Source organism: Pyxicephalus adspersus, chromosome 4, assembly GCF_032062135.1.
Source record: "Pyxicephalus adspersus chromosome 4, UCB_Pads_2.0, whole genome shotgun sequence".
Lineage (NCBI taxonomy): Eukaryota > Metazoa > Chordata > Amphibia > Anura > Pyxicephalidae > Pyxicephalus > Pyxicephalus adspersus.
In genome coordinates, this window is record NC_092861.1 from 22,031,438 (window position 1) to 22,052,375 (window position 20,938).

The window sequence follows — 20,938 nt, forward strand, 5'->3', positions numbered from 1 at the left end:
GTCACCCTCAAAAAGGCTCACAATCTAATGTGCCTACTATAGTCATATGTTATTGCCACAGTCTAACCTAAGTTATGTTTCTGGAACAAATAATGTCCTAAACGAGCTGAAAAGTGAAATTAGATATCAATATAAATGTTGGTTGAAATATAAGGATTAATGTCTATGCAAACACTAAAAATGAACTTCTCCTATTTGTTGCCTTTTTGATTTTTGATAACCTTTTAAAAAATCCTGTTAAATGTGTTTTGTTAGATCTGATCAAGAAGTGGAAATAAATCTGTTGATCCAGCACTCTTGTTACATTGTTTTGTGTATTACAAATGCTCTTGCGTTAAGGTGAAGAGAAATGGAGGGATTGTGTGTTGTTCTGTCATAGAGTGACGTGGCTACTCTTTCCTAGAGGGAGTATTGTCACCCTAAACAGGATTATCAGGTGAAAATACAAGAAAAAAATCTTATAATAAAGAAAACTAATGCAGCTACCAGGTGTGGGTTAAGATTTGCTATGTAAAAGGATTGCCAGCCACACACTTTATTACACGTGTTTCTGTTAAAACAAATGGAAAGGCAGGAGAACACTTTATGAGCATGAACCCTCAATGATGTGGTGTGCAGAGTGGATTGCCATGTTATGTTCTCTTCATTTAGGTTTTGAAGAAGCTCTGGAAGTATTCTGCATCTTCCTAGTGTACTGTATAATGATGCTGTAAATCCTTGCAGAGTCAGTCTCTCCAAAGCTTTAGCCACATTTAAAAACTCGCCACTTACCAAAACCCCAAGCTGTTACTTTTTCAAAATGTATCGCTATCATCAAAACATACTGCACTCCAATGGCATTCCAAGGGAAGAAAATACAGCAAAGGACTTTCACTGCATAACACTGATCAAAACAAGGACACAATAATACAATATAGATTTCTTTAATTACCTGGTTGTTGGCTTTGTCCAGTGATTGAAGAACTGATCACTTTTCACTGCAGCCATAATGGCTGCTCCATTGGCTAAGCTCACAATGCTTGGTAAAAGCTCATTGCTCCAGCACTGGAGACATTGGTGAATGTCTTGTATGGGTCTATATTACTGGCCCTTATCTTCTGTGACATCTGAACAGCAGGAATACTGTATACAAATGTGCTTAATACCTGCAGGCAATTGCACCCGGTACAACACAAATAAAAGAGCACAAACTGTATTTAAACATAAAAGGTTAGACAAAGGGACATGACAATAATGTCATGCAAAGGCAACCAGTTGGCATGGGCACAGACAGCAGCAATAAATCCACCAGTCATCACTCTTTGAAGCAGCACCGGCAGGGATTCGGATAACAGTATTGGGATGTTTCAAAAAGGCTTTCTGTTTGTAATGGTGCTAAATAAGTAAAAAAAAAAAAAAAAATTAAAAAAAAAAAGGGGTCAAAAAGCTTTGCATTGAGTTGGACAAGTCAGGTATTTGGCACCTTTTAGGAGGAAGCCCACAATGCTAGCCACTGAGAAGTATTTTGTTTTTATGTAGAGCTGCTTTACAAACACTGTAGAGAAAAGAACTACGCACACTTTTATATCAAATTGAACTTCACTTCTTAAATGCAAGAAAAATGATTGGTTGTTCTAGCCAAATGATGTTGCTGACATCCAGTGAATAATCAGAACAATGCTTGTGTTTATCACAACCATAAGTAATTCCATCTGACACCCCTCATACATGTTTTTATTATAGGAAAAGCTTTATTGTTATTATTAAATAACAATTATAAATACAAAACAAGAAACAGACTCACTATATGAAATCTTTATTGTTTTGCTGATAAGTATTCACATTCAGCATTCAATAAGAGAAATTATTTACATCATGAAAGATTCTTAAGAAGCCCACATGGGCTTTTGTATCTTTCAAATACTTGGTTAATGTGCACCTGTCTGGGAAAAAAAAAATAGGAGGCATCTTTACAGACATATCAAGAAAATGATAATCCAGTAAGAAAGGGGGAATAGTCTTTTGTTTGGGCTCATTTATCTAAGTATCGGAGATAATGCCTATAAAAGCAACATCCGTCCCGCAAAATGGAAAGTTTCAAGTCATCCCGACACCAGTCTGTGCAGTGCATTTTTATTAGAGGTCTTTTTTTTCACCCTTTCATGACTGTGTTGGAAATTATACACTGATAGACAGTGTAGAGAGCGAGTGCAAAATTGTTAAAGAAATCACATTATACACGTCAGTCAGTCAAACAAAATATTCAAAATCATTACTTTGTCCTTTGCCAGGCATTGCCCACTTTAGTGCCAATATCTGCCACTGTTAATAGGTGGACTTTTGCCTTTCTCCAGAACCCACATAACAGAAATAGGTCCTGGCAATCCACCCATGCCCCAAGTACTGCATTTTGGAAGATAAAGGTTTGTCCACATTCACATTAATTACCACCATTAATTTTATGGAGTGGTGGTGATAAAACTGGCAGTAAAAGGTAAACTATTAGCATATGCAAGTACCTAGGACAGAGTGAAGTGTGAATTTTTGTTATTTATTTAACACTTTAAGACAGTGCAAATGCACCCATTGACAAATACATTTGAAATGGACAACCATTATCTGTATGTTCAAGTATTCCCTTCCAACCAAACAAGATCAGTGTTTTGTTGGCTGAACTAGGAGATTCTGACATCACTTAAAAATTTGATGCCGACTTTATGGGGTGGTTTAAACTCAAATCCATATAAAAATATGTTTTATAAAAAAAACAGGAGAATGTTTAAAGGTTTCAAAATCAAACTTAAATTAAAGGTTTGCTGGGCCAAGGCCATCATATAATCTCTGTGCTGCCAACTGTACCAACTCCCGGAGGGTCTCATCTTCATCCAGTCCTTCCTCGCTTTCCACAGTCTGAGAAATAAAACACATTCATCCATTATTTATAGAACAGCATAAAATCACTCAAATAGATGAAATTACACTTAATAATAAGGGATGAAGAGATCAAATCTATCTAAACTGTAATCTACACAGAAAAACAATTCAGAGTAGATGTTCCCTTTATCGTGTTTGAGTGCAGCCACAATGATAAAACTCTCATTTGGAGGTGATCATTCTTGGTTTGGACAGATGAACGCCCTCGAAATGGACTCCCTTCCAAAACTCTTGTATATTTTTCAAACAGTACCCATCGCTCCTCCTAAGACCTCCTTTAATGCACTCTGCTCACCCTCCATTATTTTTATATGGGGGGCCGTAAACCTAGACTTAAATGTATCTCGCTATATAGGCACGGGTCTACCCCACTTTGAATTATACCACATATCTTCCATCCCCCTCTGCATAATTGAATGGCAAGCGTCCTTTAACCTCAAAATTTCGATTCAAGCTGAGCAGGCTCTATCCCCAATGAATCTTCGGGCTGGATTTCTCCACACTCCCTCAAACAATACTCCCCGATTCTCCCCTTACTTCCTCTGCGTTGAAGGTATGGCATTCAGTATATCACCGATATGATCTATCATCTTTGCCTTCTCCTCTGACTGCTTTACTTGATAATCCCTCATTCCCCCCTGGGCTTTTTATAGAGAGCCTGAAAGGCTACAATAGTGAATTTTGGCCTCAAGCCCGTCACTTTATGGAACATGCAACTGGCACTTTTGTACCAGCTGATGCCCCCCCAACCCTGTCGCTCTTGGTCACCAGGGCGAATGAGGTGATGAAGACGGAGGAAATTAGGGCTTCTGATAACTATTGTATGAGCAAATTCTACTCCCGATGGGCCTGTTGGGACAATATAGTACCTCGTACAAACTTAAAATTAAACTTAATACCCATTCTCTGAAGAGTTCTACTTTTTGAAGTGTATTTGATACCTACCTTGGGTCCTCACTATACGGTTTCCCTCCCCCCTTTTTGTAATATCATGCGCCTTTTGAGACAAGTATACAGTATTAATGTTTTTTTTTACAATGTACTATTAACGATGCCTATTTTATCTCTACACATGAATCTCTATGCATGCATTGTCATTGATACAAGAAATCTTTATCGTCTCCAATGTATACTTGTAGTATTTTAGTTTGTAAAACTTAAAAAAAAAAAAATTTGACCCCACTGCAAAGTATAGGAACTTTTAGCAGAGGAAGAGCCTGCAAAGTGGAAAGTCCATGAAGTCCCTAGAAAATCTAAAAATTCTAAAAGCCCAACATACTATATAATCTTCAGAAAACTAAAGTTAATCAGAGATAGCTTTAAAATGGTGTTAACATTTCCTGGATTGCATAATTAAAGCTTACTCAACGAGTTTGCTAGCTGTCTGGAAACATTATGAAACCTATAGACAGCTTACCTTAGCTAGCTTTTCTCCTCTGAAGTTTAGAGACACTGCCTCTGTATTTCTGGGGTTGTGAACCTCAATGTCAACTTCTTCATTGTCCTCATATTCCCGGATAATTGCAGCTTTAAGACGGGCCATTTCATTTTGTTCCCCATGTACCAAGATCTGCAAAACAAATTACTCCATTGTTTCTGTGTGTTATATACCAACAATAATACAACTTTACTGTTCTGTCACAATGATCAAGTGCTTTTTGAAAAGCTTTATACTGGTTCCAGTGTTGTGAAGTACCAGTTCAGAATTACAAAGCCAGGTGACTGCCCTAGAAGTGACATACAGCTTGTAATATACACAATAGCAGCTTTTAAAAGAGAGTACTGATGACAGATTCCCTTGTATGGTTTTGCCAACATAGATCTTATTTTCATATAAAAAAAAAAAATAATGCTGTTAAAACACAGGATGTATACCCTGGCTTTAGGATTTACTCACCACATGGGGAGGTTTAAGGGCCCTTATGAACTCACTGGTTTGCTGGTAATCTGTATGTGCAGAGAATGAGATGTAATCTACAGACATCTTAAGAGGAAGCTTCTGTCCAGACATAGTAGTGACCTCCTCTGGCTCAGACATTATATGCTGTGGAAGAACAATATGAAAATAACACAGTATTGGTAAGTTTATATTTATTATTCACATCTGCTAAAATGCACAAAAAAAAAAAAAATAAAAAAATAAAAAAAATAAAAAAAAAAGATAATGAAAACAATGTCTTCTGAAGGAAGAGGACACAATCACAACAGGTGCTAACCCATGTTGTGTATGCAGCACGAAATTCTCATGAAATGTTTTCAATAAGAAAACATACATTATAAAATATATAAAACTCTAATCAGCCTTAAGGTAGGAGTTTCTCTGCAGGTTCAGGTTCTAACTTCCAACTGGCAGAAAGAAAATAAAACCTGGAATCTGATTGTCTGCTAAATGCCAAACATATCTATAGGCACTATTAAATCTAACAATGAACTAACAAGGTAAATTCCAAGGAATTTGGTATTTTTCCTACAAAGTGGGCTTTATCTACATCTGCTAATTGAAAAAAAATAATTACACACACAAACACACTCCCCAGTGTTTTTTTCCTTTTTTTTAACAATGCAAGTACAGTAAAATACCCTTGCACCCAGACAGAAATTAGGTGAGCGTCTCACTTTCTGTAGCTAGCTACCTTTGCTTCACTAAGAGCTGTTCTGTCAGCCCTGTTTGAGTTTTCCCCTGGTGGACACCCTCCCACTAGTTACGTAAACGTTGAAAAGGTGAAGTGTTCTGTAGTCCACTGTAGACAAAGTTTGTACACTTGCTTGGGATTTTAATGAATGGCAACCTTACTACAAGTAGTAAAAGTTCATTGAATCAAAAACAAAAAGCAGAACGGCTATAAATAAGAAACCTTAAGATTGCTGATGTGTTTGAAGACGAAGGGGTTGTTGATGTTAATCTGTTTGCGGATTTTGTCGTTCATGGCATTGACGTAGGTCTGGTAGACTGCCATACATTTCTTTGCCAGGGAAGAGGCGTAGTAGATTGGGATGTCATGGAGCTCGGGGTGGTTCTGCCAGTATTCATCTGAAGGAAGATCATGCAAATATACCAAACTGTTAATTATACAATGACAGTGCAAAACACATATAATGCTCATTCCTTGGGAGCATACCAAAACGCAACATGAACATGCAAAAAAAAAAAAAAAAAAGGGTGTTTGTGTCCTCTTTACCCTTGTTTTCCCAGTGGACTTTATTTTGATTTTTCTTAACCACCTGGGCGTTTCACCGATGTCTGGATTTCTGTACCAAAAGCGTTACAGGTTTTCATGAATTTTTTTTTTAAATTGTAGACCTGTAACTTACAGATGTCCGAACAGGGTTCTAGTAGATATCATGAATATAAAAAATGTTTGAAACACACAATCATGTAAAAAAAAAAATACTTTTAATAAAATTAAAATACACAAAAATCAGCTTAAACAAGAATACATAAATAAATGAAAAATACTGAAAATGTGATAATTCGGTATACTGCATAGTAATATATTTTTCTAAAACACCTCCCTAGTGTCCCAACCGTCCAACGTCACATACCTATAGACAAAACCACATAAATATATTTTGTATTGGATTGGATACAGAACTTTGTATTGAATCCAATACAAAATATTTGAATTTCACGCTACGACCCCCATCGACGGGCGCATGCACGGACATCATCAGGATTTGCCAAGGGACGCGTACGCCGGGTATTCTAATTCTTTCCAAACTTCCATGCAAAAAGTGTTACATTTTTTGCATGGAAATTTATTTTAGATTGTAGGCTATAATTCACCGAATTACTCAATAATTACTTATAATTCACCGAATTACCGCATAACTCACCGAAATATGTCCAAAATTTTATAAATTTAATAATAATTTTTTTTTTTTATAAAAACATAAAAAAAAAAGTTAAAAAAAAATCTTTAAAAAAAAAAAAAACTAAAAAAAGTTTAAAAAAAAAAAAAATAGTGTATAATGTACAGTAGCTTATATAATACAATTATATATATATATTATATAAGGATATCTTTGTATTGGACTCAATACAGCTTTTTTGTATTGGGTTCAATGCAAAGGAACTCAATACAAAATTTTGAATTTCCCGCCCCGCCTCCACCGACGTCACCGGGAAACCAGATCACCCAGTGATCGTCACTGCACTCGCCGGATGAAGAAAGAAGAGAGAAGACGTCTCCGGAGGAGCTGCGGGGAGAAGGTGAGTATTTTTTTTTGCGATCGACGCTGGATCATCGCAGCGGGGACCAGGTAAGTAATGGGATTTAGATAGGGAGAAAAGTTCGGGTTTATCGATTTTTGTAAAATCGATAGACCCGAACCAAGGTCGGGCTTAACGGTCAGGTGGTTAACTACATGGCTATGGGGTTAGTATAACAGCCAAACAACTAGCAATTTTAGCATGGCTGCCTACAAAGTTTTTATGGCAAAGATTATTTTAAAGACTTTCTATTCTCTATTGCCTCTTTAATGTATATTTTACCCACTATCACCTTACCTAATATCAACAGAAGCTCCTGAGCTCTTCCCAGAGCAAACACGGGAATTAATGCTCGACCTCCTCGGTTTACAATGTCATGCACAGTGTTACAGAAACGCGCTTCCCTCTCCTCTCGCTTTTCATGTATGTGTGTGCCGTACGTGGACTCCTGCAAACAAATAAATAGCGTCTTAGAACTGCTGTACAATTAGGGTAAAGTCAGCCCATCCCAATACTCTTAATCAAACTTTTTTAAGGATAAATTCAGGCAAAATTGAAAACCAACAAATTACAAATGCCAAGCACAAACAATAATAGGCAATACATACGATAATGAGAATATCTGGTTTGATGTTTGGAATTTCAGCTGCCATCAAGTGTCTGTCCTCTTGTCTGGAGAAATCACCAGTGTACAGCAACTAGCAAACAGAAAAAAAAAACAATATGATTTGATTTGATTTTTGAATCCAAAAAAACATGAAACACATAAATTAGCCTTTCAGTAATAAATAAGTAAGTATTATATTATTATATCTTCTTATACACCTTGTAGTTTCAAGTATTGCACAGAGCTGCACAGTCCGAATGCTGGTGAATCTGAAATAATTTAGAGGGTATTTGTAGTAACTGATAAATTTTAAAGATTTTTTTACAAGTTGTCACATCAATCATATTTCCAATGTTCCTGGGTCTTATCATTTATCAGGGAAGCTCAGGGACCACTAGAGGGGACCTTGCAAGGCCCCAAAGAGTTGGCACGTTGACAAATGGAATAAATCATTAAAACATCTCTTTGGAGTGCTGATTACTTTCTTCTCTATGCCTCTGGTTATATGTCATTCATATCTGAATGAGAGATTTATCAAAATGTGCACAAGACTGAAAATGGTTCACACAGTTCTATTTGACAACAACATAGGTCAGGATATGTAGCTAGACATATCATAAACATGAGACGGATGTAAAATGGAAGTATTAAAATACATCTTTCATTACAAACCTTGTAACGATCAACATATTTTCACCAGCTGTTCTGAGAAAATATGCACTTATCCACAAATGTCAGTCTGATTGACTAATGTTAGCTGCTAATAAGGGGTTCTTGTAAAGTCTGATACTACGGGGTTTACTTGGCCATGGTCTAAACTGGTCAGATAAGTATTTCCCTTACTTAGCAAGGCAAACTGAAGCGGTACGGACATGTCTTCAAAGTGAGAGATATGTCTTGGTATATATGTTGTGTACTATCCATGCTGGTGTATCAGCCACAGAATAATAACTAAAAAGCAGTGTTCTCCCTAGCCCTTTTAGCTGGGCGCACCACCCAGCACTTTTTCAGTAACCACGCGGCAGATTTTGGGTGGTTACTGAAGAGTTGGGTCACAATACAGCTTCTTCCCACCCAGCTTTAAAAAAATTCTAGGGAGAACCCTGAAAAAGTATGGATTCAAAGCAAGCTGCAAGGTAGGCTAGTACTGCTCACTATACATTAGTAAAATCTCTTACAAATTAGAAGATAGTTTCCTGAAATAAGCATGCCATTACTCACTTTGACACCTGCAATTTCTATCATGAACATAGCAGCTCCCAAAACATGGCCAGCATGGTAACACCAGAACTTGATTCCAGCTACTTCTTTCACTTCATGGAAATTGATGGTCTCGATTTTGTCCATGCTTTCCTCTAAGTCTGTCTCTGTATACAGCATGTCATCTGCAGATATATTACTGAAAAACAAAAAGAAAACTGCATTAAAGTGTTTACACAATATTACAATATATACAATATTTTTACTTAGCATACATGCATTTAACATAAAAACAAATCTAGGTTCATTAGAAATAAATATATTTTATTTTTTCAAGAACAGTGCCACCCAAACCTTATACTTTGGTTATTTGATTCTGTTGTTGAACTATTTTCCAGCAGAAGTACTTAACTACCGAGTATGGATACAAACCCTTGACTACAAAGAAACCAAAAAAAAATGTTTAAATTACCTGACTTTGACGTAATCAGAGAGGAGCCATCGGTAGATAGCTTTAGTGGCATGTGTCATAAAAGTCCTGCCTTTAAAGCTGGTCTTCTGAAGAAACCAAGGAAGAGCGCCACAGTGATCCAAATGAAAACTAGAAAGGTAAGAGATATCAATATTATCAATAATTGAACATTGTTTTTCTTGGCCTCTAATCTCACTTATATTCAAACAAATTTTAATAATAAAAGGATAATTGTACTACTTTTAGGCCTAAGTCTACACAGACTGACTCGTGTTTGAAATACCTATTCATTCCAATGAGACAGTCCTCACCAGACTGTTTTCATGATGGGCTGTAAAGAGAATACATCCTGCAGAATATGGAAAGTGTTAAAATGCCCATAAACTCCCAAAAACACTTGAAAACTTCTACAAATGTTCCAAATGCCCCATGAAATGTTTGGAACATTTAAGAGTGTTTTTTTGCCTTCTTTAAGCATTTTTGAGTGTTTTCTCCTCTTCTCTGCCACATATCTTTGTTTACAACAACTTTATAAACACTTAAAAAGCTGTATGGGAATTTGGAAGCATTTAAAATTAAAGTCAGACTTAGTCTATTCTAATCAGGTCCTAAAGTCCTTCCCCGGCACTACTAAATCTCATACTGTCCTGCGCTCCCTCACAATCTTCGCTGTGCAGTGCGCATAGCGTCATCTTTAACATTCTGCCAGCTATTGGAAGAATCCAAAGCTCACACAACATTTGTTCTGGCAGCAAAAGGTTGTGCAGTGTAAAAGGCAAGGAGATATGATTATTCTAGGTGCACTGAGCGCTTTATGAGTTCAGTAACTGGTAAAAATCCAATTAAAAAGCCGATCCATGCAATCCAATTGGTTACAATAGACAACAACTTTCCAGTTTTTTAGTGCTTATGCATTAGGCTCTATACGCCTATTTATCTATGACTTTAATAACTTCATACTAGTGAACTTCTGTTTTGTTCTCATGAGAAAAACTTCTCATATGAATAATAAGAAAAAGAAATGAAATGCACGTCTTTTATATCTCAACATGATGAGCTCAACACTAATGTTTTACTTACTGACTAATTAGAAGTAAATCAATCTCTGCAGGATCGATCAAATCGATATATGGGAGGGCGTCCATTCCTTCTAAGCCAGGGTGAATCCCGCAGTCCAGCTAAAGGAACCAGAAAAATAATTAGCATCTACAAAAGAACAGAATTACACTACGATTTATAGCAAAAAAGTCATTGTTATAGCTGAATTAAATAAATAAACAGAGGAGTGAGCTGAATAAAACTTTATTTAATTGTAAAATTAGGACTTCTGCTTTACTCCATACTTAGAACATAAGCAACAATAATTAGATAGTAAAGATGCAATCTTTGAAATCCCCTTTTTTACCCAATAATCACTTACCATGATCTTTCTTCCTTTGAATTCTAAAATGATACATGACCTTCCAACTTCCTGCCCAGCTCCCCTGTGAATAAACAAAAGATATTTGCGTGTATAATAGAGATAAATGTGTTTATTATATTGCCAGGACAGATTAAAGCAAAGATACAGTTAGCGTATAGAAGACGGAATGGGGGGGCAGTATTATGGGGCAGTTAGTGTATAGGGGCGGCATAGGGGGTCAGTTAGTGTATAGGGGGGCAGTTGGTGTATAGATGGCGGTATAGGGGGTCAGTTAGCGTACGGGGGACAGTATAGGGGGCAGTTAGCCTACAGAGGACAGTATAGGGGGCAGTTAGCCTACAGAGGACAGTATAGGGGGCAGTTAGCCTACAGAGGACAGTATAGGGGGCAGTTAGCGTATAGAGGCCAATATAGGGGGCAGTTAGCGTATAGAGGCCAGTATAGGGGGCGGTTAGTGTATAGAGGACAGTATAGGGGGCAGTACAGGGGGGAGGCGGATAGTGTATAGAGAAGCACCTAGTGTATAGAATGAGAACAATATGGAGAAGTCAGTGTACCGAGCACGGTATATACAGACGGTACAGTGTACATACAATGGTCTGATGAGAAGTTGGTCGCTCTCCTCTGCCGGTATCGTACCGTCGGCTTTCCTCTTCACAGACATCTTTACATGCAATTACATTAGCAGCACAACCAAACCTCTCTTCCGGCCGTCCGCTTACTTCTCATCCCCGCCACTTCCGGGGATCTTAGTCCCCCTCACGAATGGTTCCGCTGTGCATCTTTATTGAAGGTTCCGCTGCAGGGGCTCTCCGGTGGGTGACAGTCGGACTGGGGTGAGTGTAATGACAGACTGGAATGATGATAGCACTGTAGGAGTTACATTCCTCTGTGTCCCAGAGTTGTCAGTGATCTTTGTTTCTGGCTCCTTGCTCCCAGTTTCCAGGATGTTCCTTGTGCATCATGGTATTATTGTCCGCATTGTATAGAGAACACAAGGAGTGGTGGAACCTTCTACCAATGTTTTCTGTGATTATAGAACCTGGAATTATACTGTGCTTACATCTTCCTTGTTTCCTGCAATTATAAAACCCCCTCCCAATGTCTATATGACCATAGCAAAATCTGTTCATGTATTGTGTGATCCTAAAACTTTTTCCAATGTCTCGTGTGATTTCAGAACCATCATTTAATGTCTGGTGTAATCCTGGAAACTTCTTTCATTGGGCTGATTTATTAAAGCTCTCCAAGGCTGGAAAGGATACACTTTCATTAGTAAAGCTGGGTGATCCAACAAACCTGGAATGGATTTCTTCAGTGTATCAAATGTTTTAAATCCTGCACCAGATCCATTTCAGATTTGCTGGATCACCCAGGTTTACTGATAAAAGTGTATCCTCTTCAGCCTTGGAGAACTTTATTAAATCAGGTCTTGCGTTATTACAGAACCTTCTTTTGATGTTTAATATCATTATGATGATTGTAACAATCAATGTAAATTCTGATTGTAGAACCTTCTTCCATTATCTGGTGTGATTACAGAGCTATTTCCAATGATTCCTGCAATTAAAATCTCCTCCCAATGTCTATATGACTGTAGAACATTCTGTTTTCTTGGGTGGTTATAGAATTTTCCTTCAATATGTAAGGTGATCATAAATACTTTCTCAATGTCTTGTGTGATTTTGGGAGCATCTTTTAATGTCTGCTGCAATTGTGGAAATTTTTTTCATTGTCTAGTGTTATCGTAGAACCTTCTTCCAATATTTAAGGTAATTAGAGAGCCTTCTTCCAACATCTAGTGTGATTGTAGAACTCTCCTCCATTGTCTACTGTGAGGGCAGAACCTTTTACTATACTTACGGTGATCGTAGAACCGTTTTCATATGTCTTGTGGGATTTCAGAACCATCCTTTAATGTCAAGTATATTCATGTCAAGTATTTCCCATGTCTCATGTGATCGTTGAACCTTTTTCCCATGTCTTGTGTGATTGTAGAACCTTCTTTCTATGTCTCCTGTGATCGTAAAAACCTCTTCCCATGTCTCTTATGATTGTGGAACTTTCTTTCAATATTTAGAGTGATTAGAGAGCCTTCTTTGCATGTCTTATGTGATTATAGAACCAACTTCCCATGTCTCATGCAATTATAGAACTAACTTCCCATGTCTTGTGTGATCAGAGAACCTTCTTCCCATGTCTTGTGTGATTGTAGAACCTTCTTCCCATGTCTTGTGTGATTGTAGAACCTTCTTCCCATGTCTTGTGTGATCGTAGGAACCTTCTTCCCATGTCTTGTGTGATCATAGAACCTTCTTCCCATGTCTTGTGTGATTGTAGAACCTTCTTCCCATGTCTTGTGTGATCGTAGAACCTTCTTCCCATGTCTTGTGTGATCATAGCACCTTCTTCCCATGTCTTGTGTGATCATAGCACCTTCTTCCCATGTTTTGTGTGATCATAGAACCTTCTTCCCATTTCCTGTGTGATCATAAAACCTCCTTCCCATGTCTCGTGTGATCGTAGAACCTTCTTCTCATGTCTCTTGTAATTGTAGAACCTTTTTCCAATGGCTTGTGTGATTGTAGAACTTTCTTCCCATGTTTCGTGCGATCTTAGAACATTCTTCCTATGTCTCGTGTGATCGTAGAACGTTCTTCCCATGTCTCTTTTGATTGTAGAACCTTCTTCTCATGTCTCTTATGATTGTAGAACCTTCTTCCAATATTTAAGGTGAATAGAGAGCTTATTCCAATGTCTCGTTCAACCATTCTCAATGCTTACAGATATTCCCCTCTGGGAACAAGCTGGCATCTGATCTGTGACAGTCCATGTGTAAGGTGTGAAGTTTTCATTCACATGTGGAATGCTCATGTATGACCAAACTATTACCTAACATGGCCATGTAGACACCAATATACAGTCTTTAGGTAATGGTGATATTAGGATTAGGCTTATCTCAAATGGCTGTACATCTGAGGCACATTGTATCATAAACTGTATAAAGCATTCAACCTTTGCAGTTTGGTGCACCCAAAGCCACAGTCATGGGTTTCGAGTCTTTTGCATTTCTATTTTTAAAGGGGAGGGGTTCTTTTTTTAGATTTCCACATAACTATGTATGTAATGCAGACACGTGCTATTAGCTGAATGGTAAAGGGGTCCTAACACTATCCCGAAAAGGTGTGATGTCATTGTCAGGGTGCAAGGACTAGCCAGCACAGGCACTGTGGGCACCCAGTAATGGCACTGGCAAGGTACTTGAGCATCAAATTTAGACAGGAACATCATGCTATAAACGGAAAGGGGGAGAAAGCCCTGTTCTGTTCTGCAGGAGGAATGATGGGGCTATGCTAATGAATTGACTCTTCCTGTAATTGTCATATTTTCCAGCAAGCTTGCAAGTGAGCTAAAAAAACTGCAGTTCCTACTATCTATAAAGCAGATGTAGTTAAAGTTCTGTAATCGATTAATAATAAAATTTTTATTTTATATTAAGCTGTGTACTGTAAATAAATTATTTTGACCTAGTAACAACATCTTGCAGTCTCTGGATATCAGAATGAAAGAGGAAGAAGTAGAAGAATAGACCTGATTTAATAAAGCTCTCCAATGCTGGAGAGGATACAAATTCATAAGTGGAGCTGGGTGATTCAGCAAACCTGAAATGGATCCAGTCCAGGATTCAAAATATTTGCTATCAAATAGCATATGACTTTGAATAAATCCATTCCAGGTTCGCTGGATCACACAGCTTTACAGATGAAAGTGTATTTTCATAGACTTTGAGAGCTTTAATAAATCAGGCCCAATGAACCAGTCACTTCATTGCTGTTTACTGAAAGAAGGAAAAACAAAAAGACGGAGAGATCTCATTGCTGTGCTTCATCTCCTTTCACTGTCTAAATAAAAGGCTGGGGCTAGTCCAGTATGACCTGGCCAGCAGAATGAGATTCTAGTTAACTGAAAATCTTTCTTAAGGGTAAACATGGCAGCAAAACTTTGTTTTGTTATTTTAACTTTTAATGTAATATTCATTTGTTCCTTTATATTTGATGTTATTGTCATGAAACTCTATTTATTAACCCATAAGTACTCTTTAACACATTTTGCATACAGTATTTCAGAAATCACTGGGTAGTGTAAATAATGAAGGAAGGAGCAATATCTTGGTGAATGAAACAATTTCATGACACCCTGTTCTTCTCCCTTAGGACGTCCGGATGGAATTGTGATAAGAGAATGTTCCGCAAGGGTAAAAAACGACACAGCAGCAGCAGTTCTCAGAGCAGTGAGATCAGTACAAAGAGTAAGGTGTGTACCCATCACATGGCACATCACCTATGTATGATCTACTATCTATCTATCTATCTATCTATCTATCTATCTATCTATCTATCTATCTACTACCCGGGCATTTCCATTGATGTATGCTACAATATATCTTCATCATTACCGGTTAGGTCTTCAGTTATGGTTTACAAATTGGAAGCTACTGATCTAGTGGTGGTTTTTGGTTGTAGAAGACATGTTTTAAAGACTGCGTTAGAGAATAAATATACTTTAAACACTGGGGCTAGTCCAAGTAGCTGTCTCTCAAAGAACATAAACATTAACATACATAAGGACATGAACATATGACTATGGCAGGGACATTAGATTGTGAGCCCCTTTGAGGGACAGCTAGTGACATGACTATGGACTTTGTGCAGCTCTGCGTAATATGCCATTGCTATATAAATTCTGTATAAAATAGTAATATGTGCAAAACCTAATAACAGAAAGCAATGTTCTTCACCATTTGGTGAGCTTTTAATTTTATGCATCAAGCAATTTCTATACGGTGCAAAAAGCACAGCAATCCAGCTTGGTATTTAAAGAGGAATTAAACCCAAAAACTACTAAAAAAAAATACACTTAACTTCAAACCCACAGAGCAGCTGATCCGTCCTGAGGTTTCTTCCATCAGGTCCCGTGTCGTCCCTGAATCTGTTTTCGGGCCGATGTGCCGGGCGGCGTCATATTCTCTCTTCGTCCGGGTTCTTCTTCCTATGTCACCCGAAGCAGGCACGAAATGATATAGATGGGAAAAAACTTGTCGATCTCACTACGCGAAATCTGCTATTTCTGTCCCATTTGGTGAAAGCGCTGCTTCTGTGCATATTGCAGAATTATGCTTATGCTCGGGCATCCGCAGAAGGAGCAGCCTCTAGGAATGAGTGACGTAGGGATCAAGAATGAAGGGGGCGGTGCTTCACTCTTGTGGTGCTTCACGCTTTTTTTCTTTTTTTTTTTTTAAAGGGTGTTACACTTTAAAAAAACACAAAGTTGTCCACCTTTTTATGCAAAGTGAAAATTCTGAGTTTAGGTATGCTTTAAGTTTTCTATCCATTTATTGCTGTGCTGCACCAATCCTCAGGCATCTTACTGCCTGCCACACACAGAAGTCACTATTCATTATCCAAATACAGGAGAACAAGAGAAGATGTTATGCAGCACAGACATTTGGCAGGTACACTAGGCTGTCTTTTGGCTTCAGTTAATCACCAAGGATTCCTATAAAGATGCAATGGATCTGATTTATTAAAGCTCTCCAAGGCTGGGGAGGATACAATTTATTCAGTGAAGCTGGGTGATCCAGAATCATTAAGAATAGATTTCCTAAAAGTCATTTTCTATTTGTTTGAAAATCTTTTCAATCCTGGACCAGATCCATCCCAGGTTTGCTGGATCACCTAGCTTCACCGATGAAATTCTATCCTTTCCAGCATTGAAGAGCTTTAATAAATCAGGCCCAATGAGGCTGATCTAATGAAATGATTTGCAATCAATACATTGTGCTCAATACTTATTTTAAATTAAAGTGGAAAAAATGTAAAAAAAATGTGAGCAGGCAGGTCATATTACAGAAGAGACAGGCACAAAGGATTTTATTTACACCTACCTGTCCATACTTTTGTCACATCGCTATCTACATCCATTCTTGATCTGGGTATTGGATTGTTGCGTTATCTTGATTGTAGAGGACGGGATGCTGGAACTCCTATGTTTGGAAGTTTATTAATTCCTGGCAGCTCCTGGAAATACCTGGCATATCCAAGAATTCTGCTCTGACCTACACATGAGTAACTCAATGTATTTGGAACACAGATGCAATAAAAATCCTACCTGCTTGCAATTTTTGAATGTGGAAATATAGTGCCAATTTAAATACTTGATTAATACATAATTATGTGCAGATTAAATAAATTAACTGCACTTTGATTTGCACATGATAGGATAAACTAAATCCTTTCCTAATCGATCAGGAATCTATTAGGAGTGAAGAATAATAACTATTGCCTACTAACTTGTAGTAAATCAGCAGTTCTATATCATGCAGATCCCTTTATTTAGAGTCCATAGAGCGTGCTATAAGTTTGCTTTACGTGTATTTTCTGAAGCTTGTGCTGTATAACTTCCTGACCCATTGTGGCCACCTATCACACATTCTTCCAAGATACTTTCCATATGGTTACTGGTTGTAAAAATCTTTGGATTTGGGTTATTACCCAACAAAGCTCACTCACTTTCCGGTTATAGCTTGGCCTCCAATTGGCTTTGGTAATGTGCAAAGTGTTGTAATTGTAAATGTTTTATCTTCTAGTCTGTAGATTCCAGTCTTGGAGGCCTTTCCAGATCCAGCACAGTGGCTAGCCTGGACACTGATTCTACCAAAAGCTTTGGTGAGTCATTTCTAAATACTAGGTACTAATAAAAATATGTCTATTCTCCTTGGTTAAATGACTTTTAGATGGTTACTTCAGTGTCATGTGGGCTTCATATCATCTGCAGATGGTCCGATTCAGTTGAGACTTGAGTAAGATAAGGGAATCAGCAACGTTCAACCACTAAGCATAGACTTTATACCCTATTGAATGAGCAAGAACATAATTACAAACCATATATGTTTTACATTGAGGTAATCAGTTTTTTTAATCAGAAAGAGAATCGCATTAAATTGGATTCTGATGGAGCCAGACATTTGGATTATAGAGTGTTACTCCTTTTATTATGTACCACTTTATAATTGTGGGTCATCTTATCTGAAATACCTTTGATTGATGTTGAGTTTTTAAAGCACTCTTTCTGCATTATAACAATAATACATATACAGACCCTCGGGAACTATACATATTTCCTCTTGTATATTCTGTATATTGAACATCACCTAACATATTTCATTGAGGATGTAATGAACAGACTTTATTACTTCCTGAACCATCAGAAGTGTCCCTTGTATACGTGACACTGCGTGTGGTTATAAAGTGTGATTAAATTGTGTGAACATGGATTAATGTGGTTCTGTACACCCCAGGATAAAATGGCATTGGATGTAAATAAATGTAATGAATGAATTAAAATAATCATAGAAGTTGTTATAAGCTGGTATTTGCTCTGCTTTGCTATGTTTTATTATTTCCTGCCCAATTGTTGGTTCTCACTCTTACCATTGACGTGTACATATCTTACACATGAAGCAGACAGGAAGTGCACTTCCTCTATCTCTGCAGAGGTTGTTTCTTAATGCACAATAGAAGAAATGCAAGCCATGCAGGACAAGACAGCACCGCACAATAGAAGTAAATGAGAATTATTTCTGAGTACTATATTAGTGATCTTATAACCCTTCATTTCTTTCCTGTCTGCTGCCCACAGGACAAGCCACTGGTAACTCTGATCCATGTGCCGAGTTCAGGGTGAAATATGTGGGATCCATTGAGAGAGTACAGCCCGAGGAGAACAAACCAATACAGGGACCTCTGGATCTGATCAATTACATTGATGTTGCACAGGTATAAATGAATGTTTGAAGTTGGGAAATGAGATGGGAATTGTTATTATATGTGAGGATATATATACCTTAAAGTGCACCTGTAATGACAAACAAACGAGGAGTTGTAGAGGGAAGAAGTTTTTGAAGTTTGGTGTATCTGTTTCTGTTGGCTCAGAATTGAGAATGATCCGTTTACAGGTAAATAACATGACATAACATAAACTATGTAACTGTATATAAAATGTGAGCTCCTTTGAGGGACAGCTAGTGACATGACTTTGTACAGCGCTGCATTATATGTAGGCGCTATATAAATACTGTGTAATAATAATAATACTAATCGTTTAGGGAGATTTCTGATGAATTAAATGACCCTGCAACAGAAGTTATACCTTTTTCTGCCCGATTTCCTCTTTTTAGGTCACCAGACTGTTAATTTAAAAAAAAATATTCTCATAAGATTATTTGTGCTTTTATTATAACTTTACTTTTACCTTGAGACTTCTAGTTAGACCCTCTTAGAAGGAAAGAGGGCTTTGACATAAATGGGGCTGTGCTAGGACATTTTTAAAGCACCTTTTAGGACACAGAGGATCTGATTTATTAAAGCTGAACATAGACTATCATAGGAGAACCTATGTGATCCAGCAAATCTAGAATAGATATGGTAAAACAGCGTGACGTCAGTGTAGTGTTAAGTTGTATGAAGCAACCGCTGCCGAGCCGTACGCTTCAGTAATACTGAAGCCGTACGCTTCAGTAAGCCGTACGCTTCATAATTCCACCATTACAACAGTCACCCCGCTCCCCCAATACCGATTCTCATCCAAATATTTTATTTTATTTGTTTATTTCTTTTTTAGGTAAGTATGACCTTAACTGTGTATTTTCTTTAACTGTTACGTTTAATGGCATCAAATGGTTTGACTTTGATAACTATCATTTCTTGTTTGGTCTTAGGTTAGAATGAAATAATCCCATAATGAGTGATAAAAAACAAATTAATATTTTGCATTTCCTTAGTAATACCAAAGATAATATATATATATATATATATATATATATATATAAAGGTATTGCAGATATACACTCTGAGTTTTTCCAGAACAGGTTATTTTTGTGATTAGTTTTAGTTCCTTTCCAATATAATTGTGATTCCCAAATACTCTTTTGCTTTTACCTTTATGGGGTATTTTTATATAGCAGTGAATCTGACATTCACTGAAACATTCTATGATGTAGAATCTTGTGTTTTCAGTGGCAGTGACTGATTCTCCACCAGGGGATGTTATAGTGGATTTTACATCCCACTACTTTATTTGACCCTTTTGTGTTGTTAATGTACACCTGCCATCAGACGAATACAGACTGCCATACACGAGCTCGTTCTGAAAATCCTGGCTATAATGGCAATCCATTGCCAATACTTTTAGCATTGGTCTCTGCTCAAATTTCCTGAATATGCAGTACCTTTAGAAGTGAATGTTTGACACTGATATCCTCCATTGTTTTCATTTTTTAGGAACACGCACAGGCCATCTGTAAGGTTCTCTCCACAGCCTTTGATTCTGTTCTCACAGAGAAGACTCGTGTACCTGCAGAATAATCATTCTACAACACCGATCACACCAATGGTGCCTTCTGTCCACAGATGCCCTCCCGCCTGTCACTGGGCCTGATCCCTACTCAGAATATAGGGATGCATGTACATTGTATATAAGACAGAGCTATATTTATATATTATTCATTAACACTAATGGACTGATAACATGTTAGTAGAATAGCAGTCGTGTATTTTCAAAGACAAATTGACTAAGGTACACACGGGTACTGGGATTAGTGGTACTCTCCATACAAGGTAGAATTATTGTTACTTTACAGAGTATTAAATATTAAAACAGGTACATTACATAGGTGTGTAATCAGCTTTCTCACTCTATTCCCCCTCCATTTTGGGGTACATTTTTTTCAACCCTTCTTATTCTTCCCTGTAATCTTACCCCTGCAACCTTACTCTCTCTCACCCCAATCAGTCTTTCCCCCTCATTCACTGCCTCTCTTATATTTATTAGCTTATGTCCACTATGGGAAAAGAAAGACTATCTGTTCACAATTATCATTATTTAACAGGATTTATATAGTGCACATCAGCGCTGTACATTGAATAGGGGTTGGAAATGACAGACAGTGACTCAGAAGAGCTTACAATCTAGGAGATAATGCAATATACAACAATCTAAGTCTTTCTACCATGGCTGATATTTATCATAGGTGTAATTTTTTTTTTTTTTACAGGC

At 37.5% G+C, this 20,938-nt stretch overlaps 2 protein-coding genes across 2 annotated transcripts in view; one reads left to right on the plus strand and one right to left on the minus strand.

The window, feature by feature from the left end:
* Positions 1–1,779: 1,779 nt before the first annotated feature.
* On the minus strand, positions 1,780–11,871 carry CPSF3 (cleavage and polyadenylation specific factor 3). Its single transcript, XM_072410090.1, has 11 exons — positions 11,419–11,871; positions 10,823–10,886; positions 10,483–10,580; positions 9,403–9,531; positions 8,952–9,129; positions 7,732–7,821; positions 7,421–7,571; positions 5,769–5,944; positions 4,811–4,957; positions 4,319–4,483; positions 1,780–2,889 (listed from the first exon to the last, which is right to left on the minus strand). The coding sequence occupies exons 1-11, from the start codon at positions 11,487–11,489 to the stop codon at positions 2,785–2,787; spliced, it is 1,374 nt and encodes a 457-aa protein (XP_072266191.1). The 5' UTR covers positions 11,490–11,871; the 3' UTR covers positions 1,780–2,784.
* Positions 11,525–20,938, plus strand: part of ITGB1BP1 (integrin subunit beta 1 binding protein 1) — a 488,766-nt gene continuing 479,352 nt past the window's right edge. The window contains exons 1-4 of the mRNA XM_072410091.1: positions 11,525–11,661; positions 15,040–15,139; positions 17,472–17,550; positions 18,524–18,660. Coding sequence (XP_072266192.1) covers positions 11,591–11,661; positions 15,040–15,139; positions 17,472–17,550; positions 18,524–18,660 — 387 coding nt within the window. The 5' untranslated portion in view covers positions 11,525–11,590. The remainder of the gene's footprint in view (positions 11,662–15,039; positions 15,140–17,471; positions 17,551–18,523; positions 18,661–20,938) is intronic.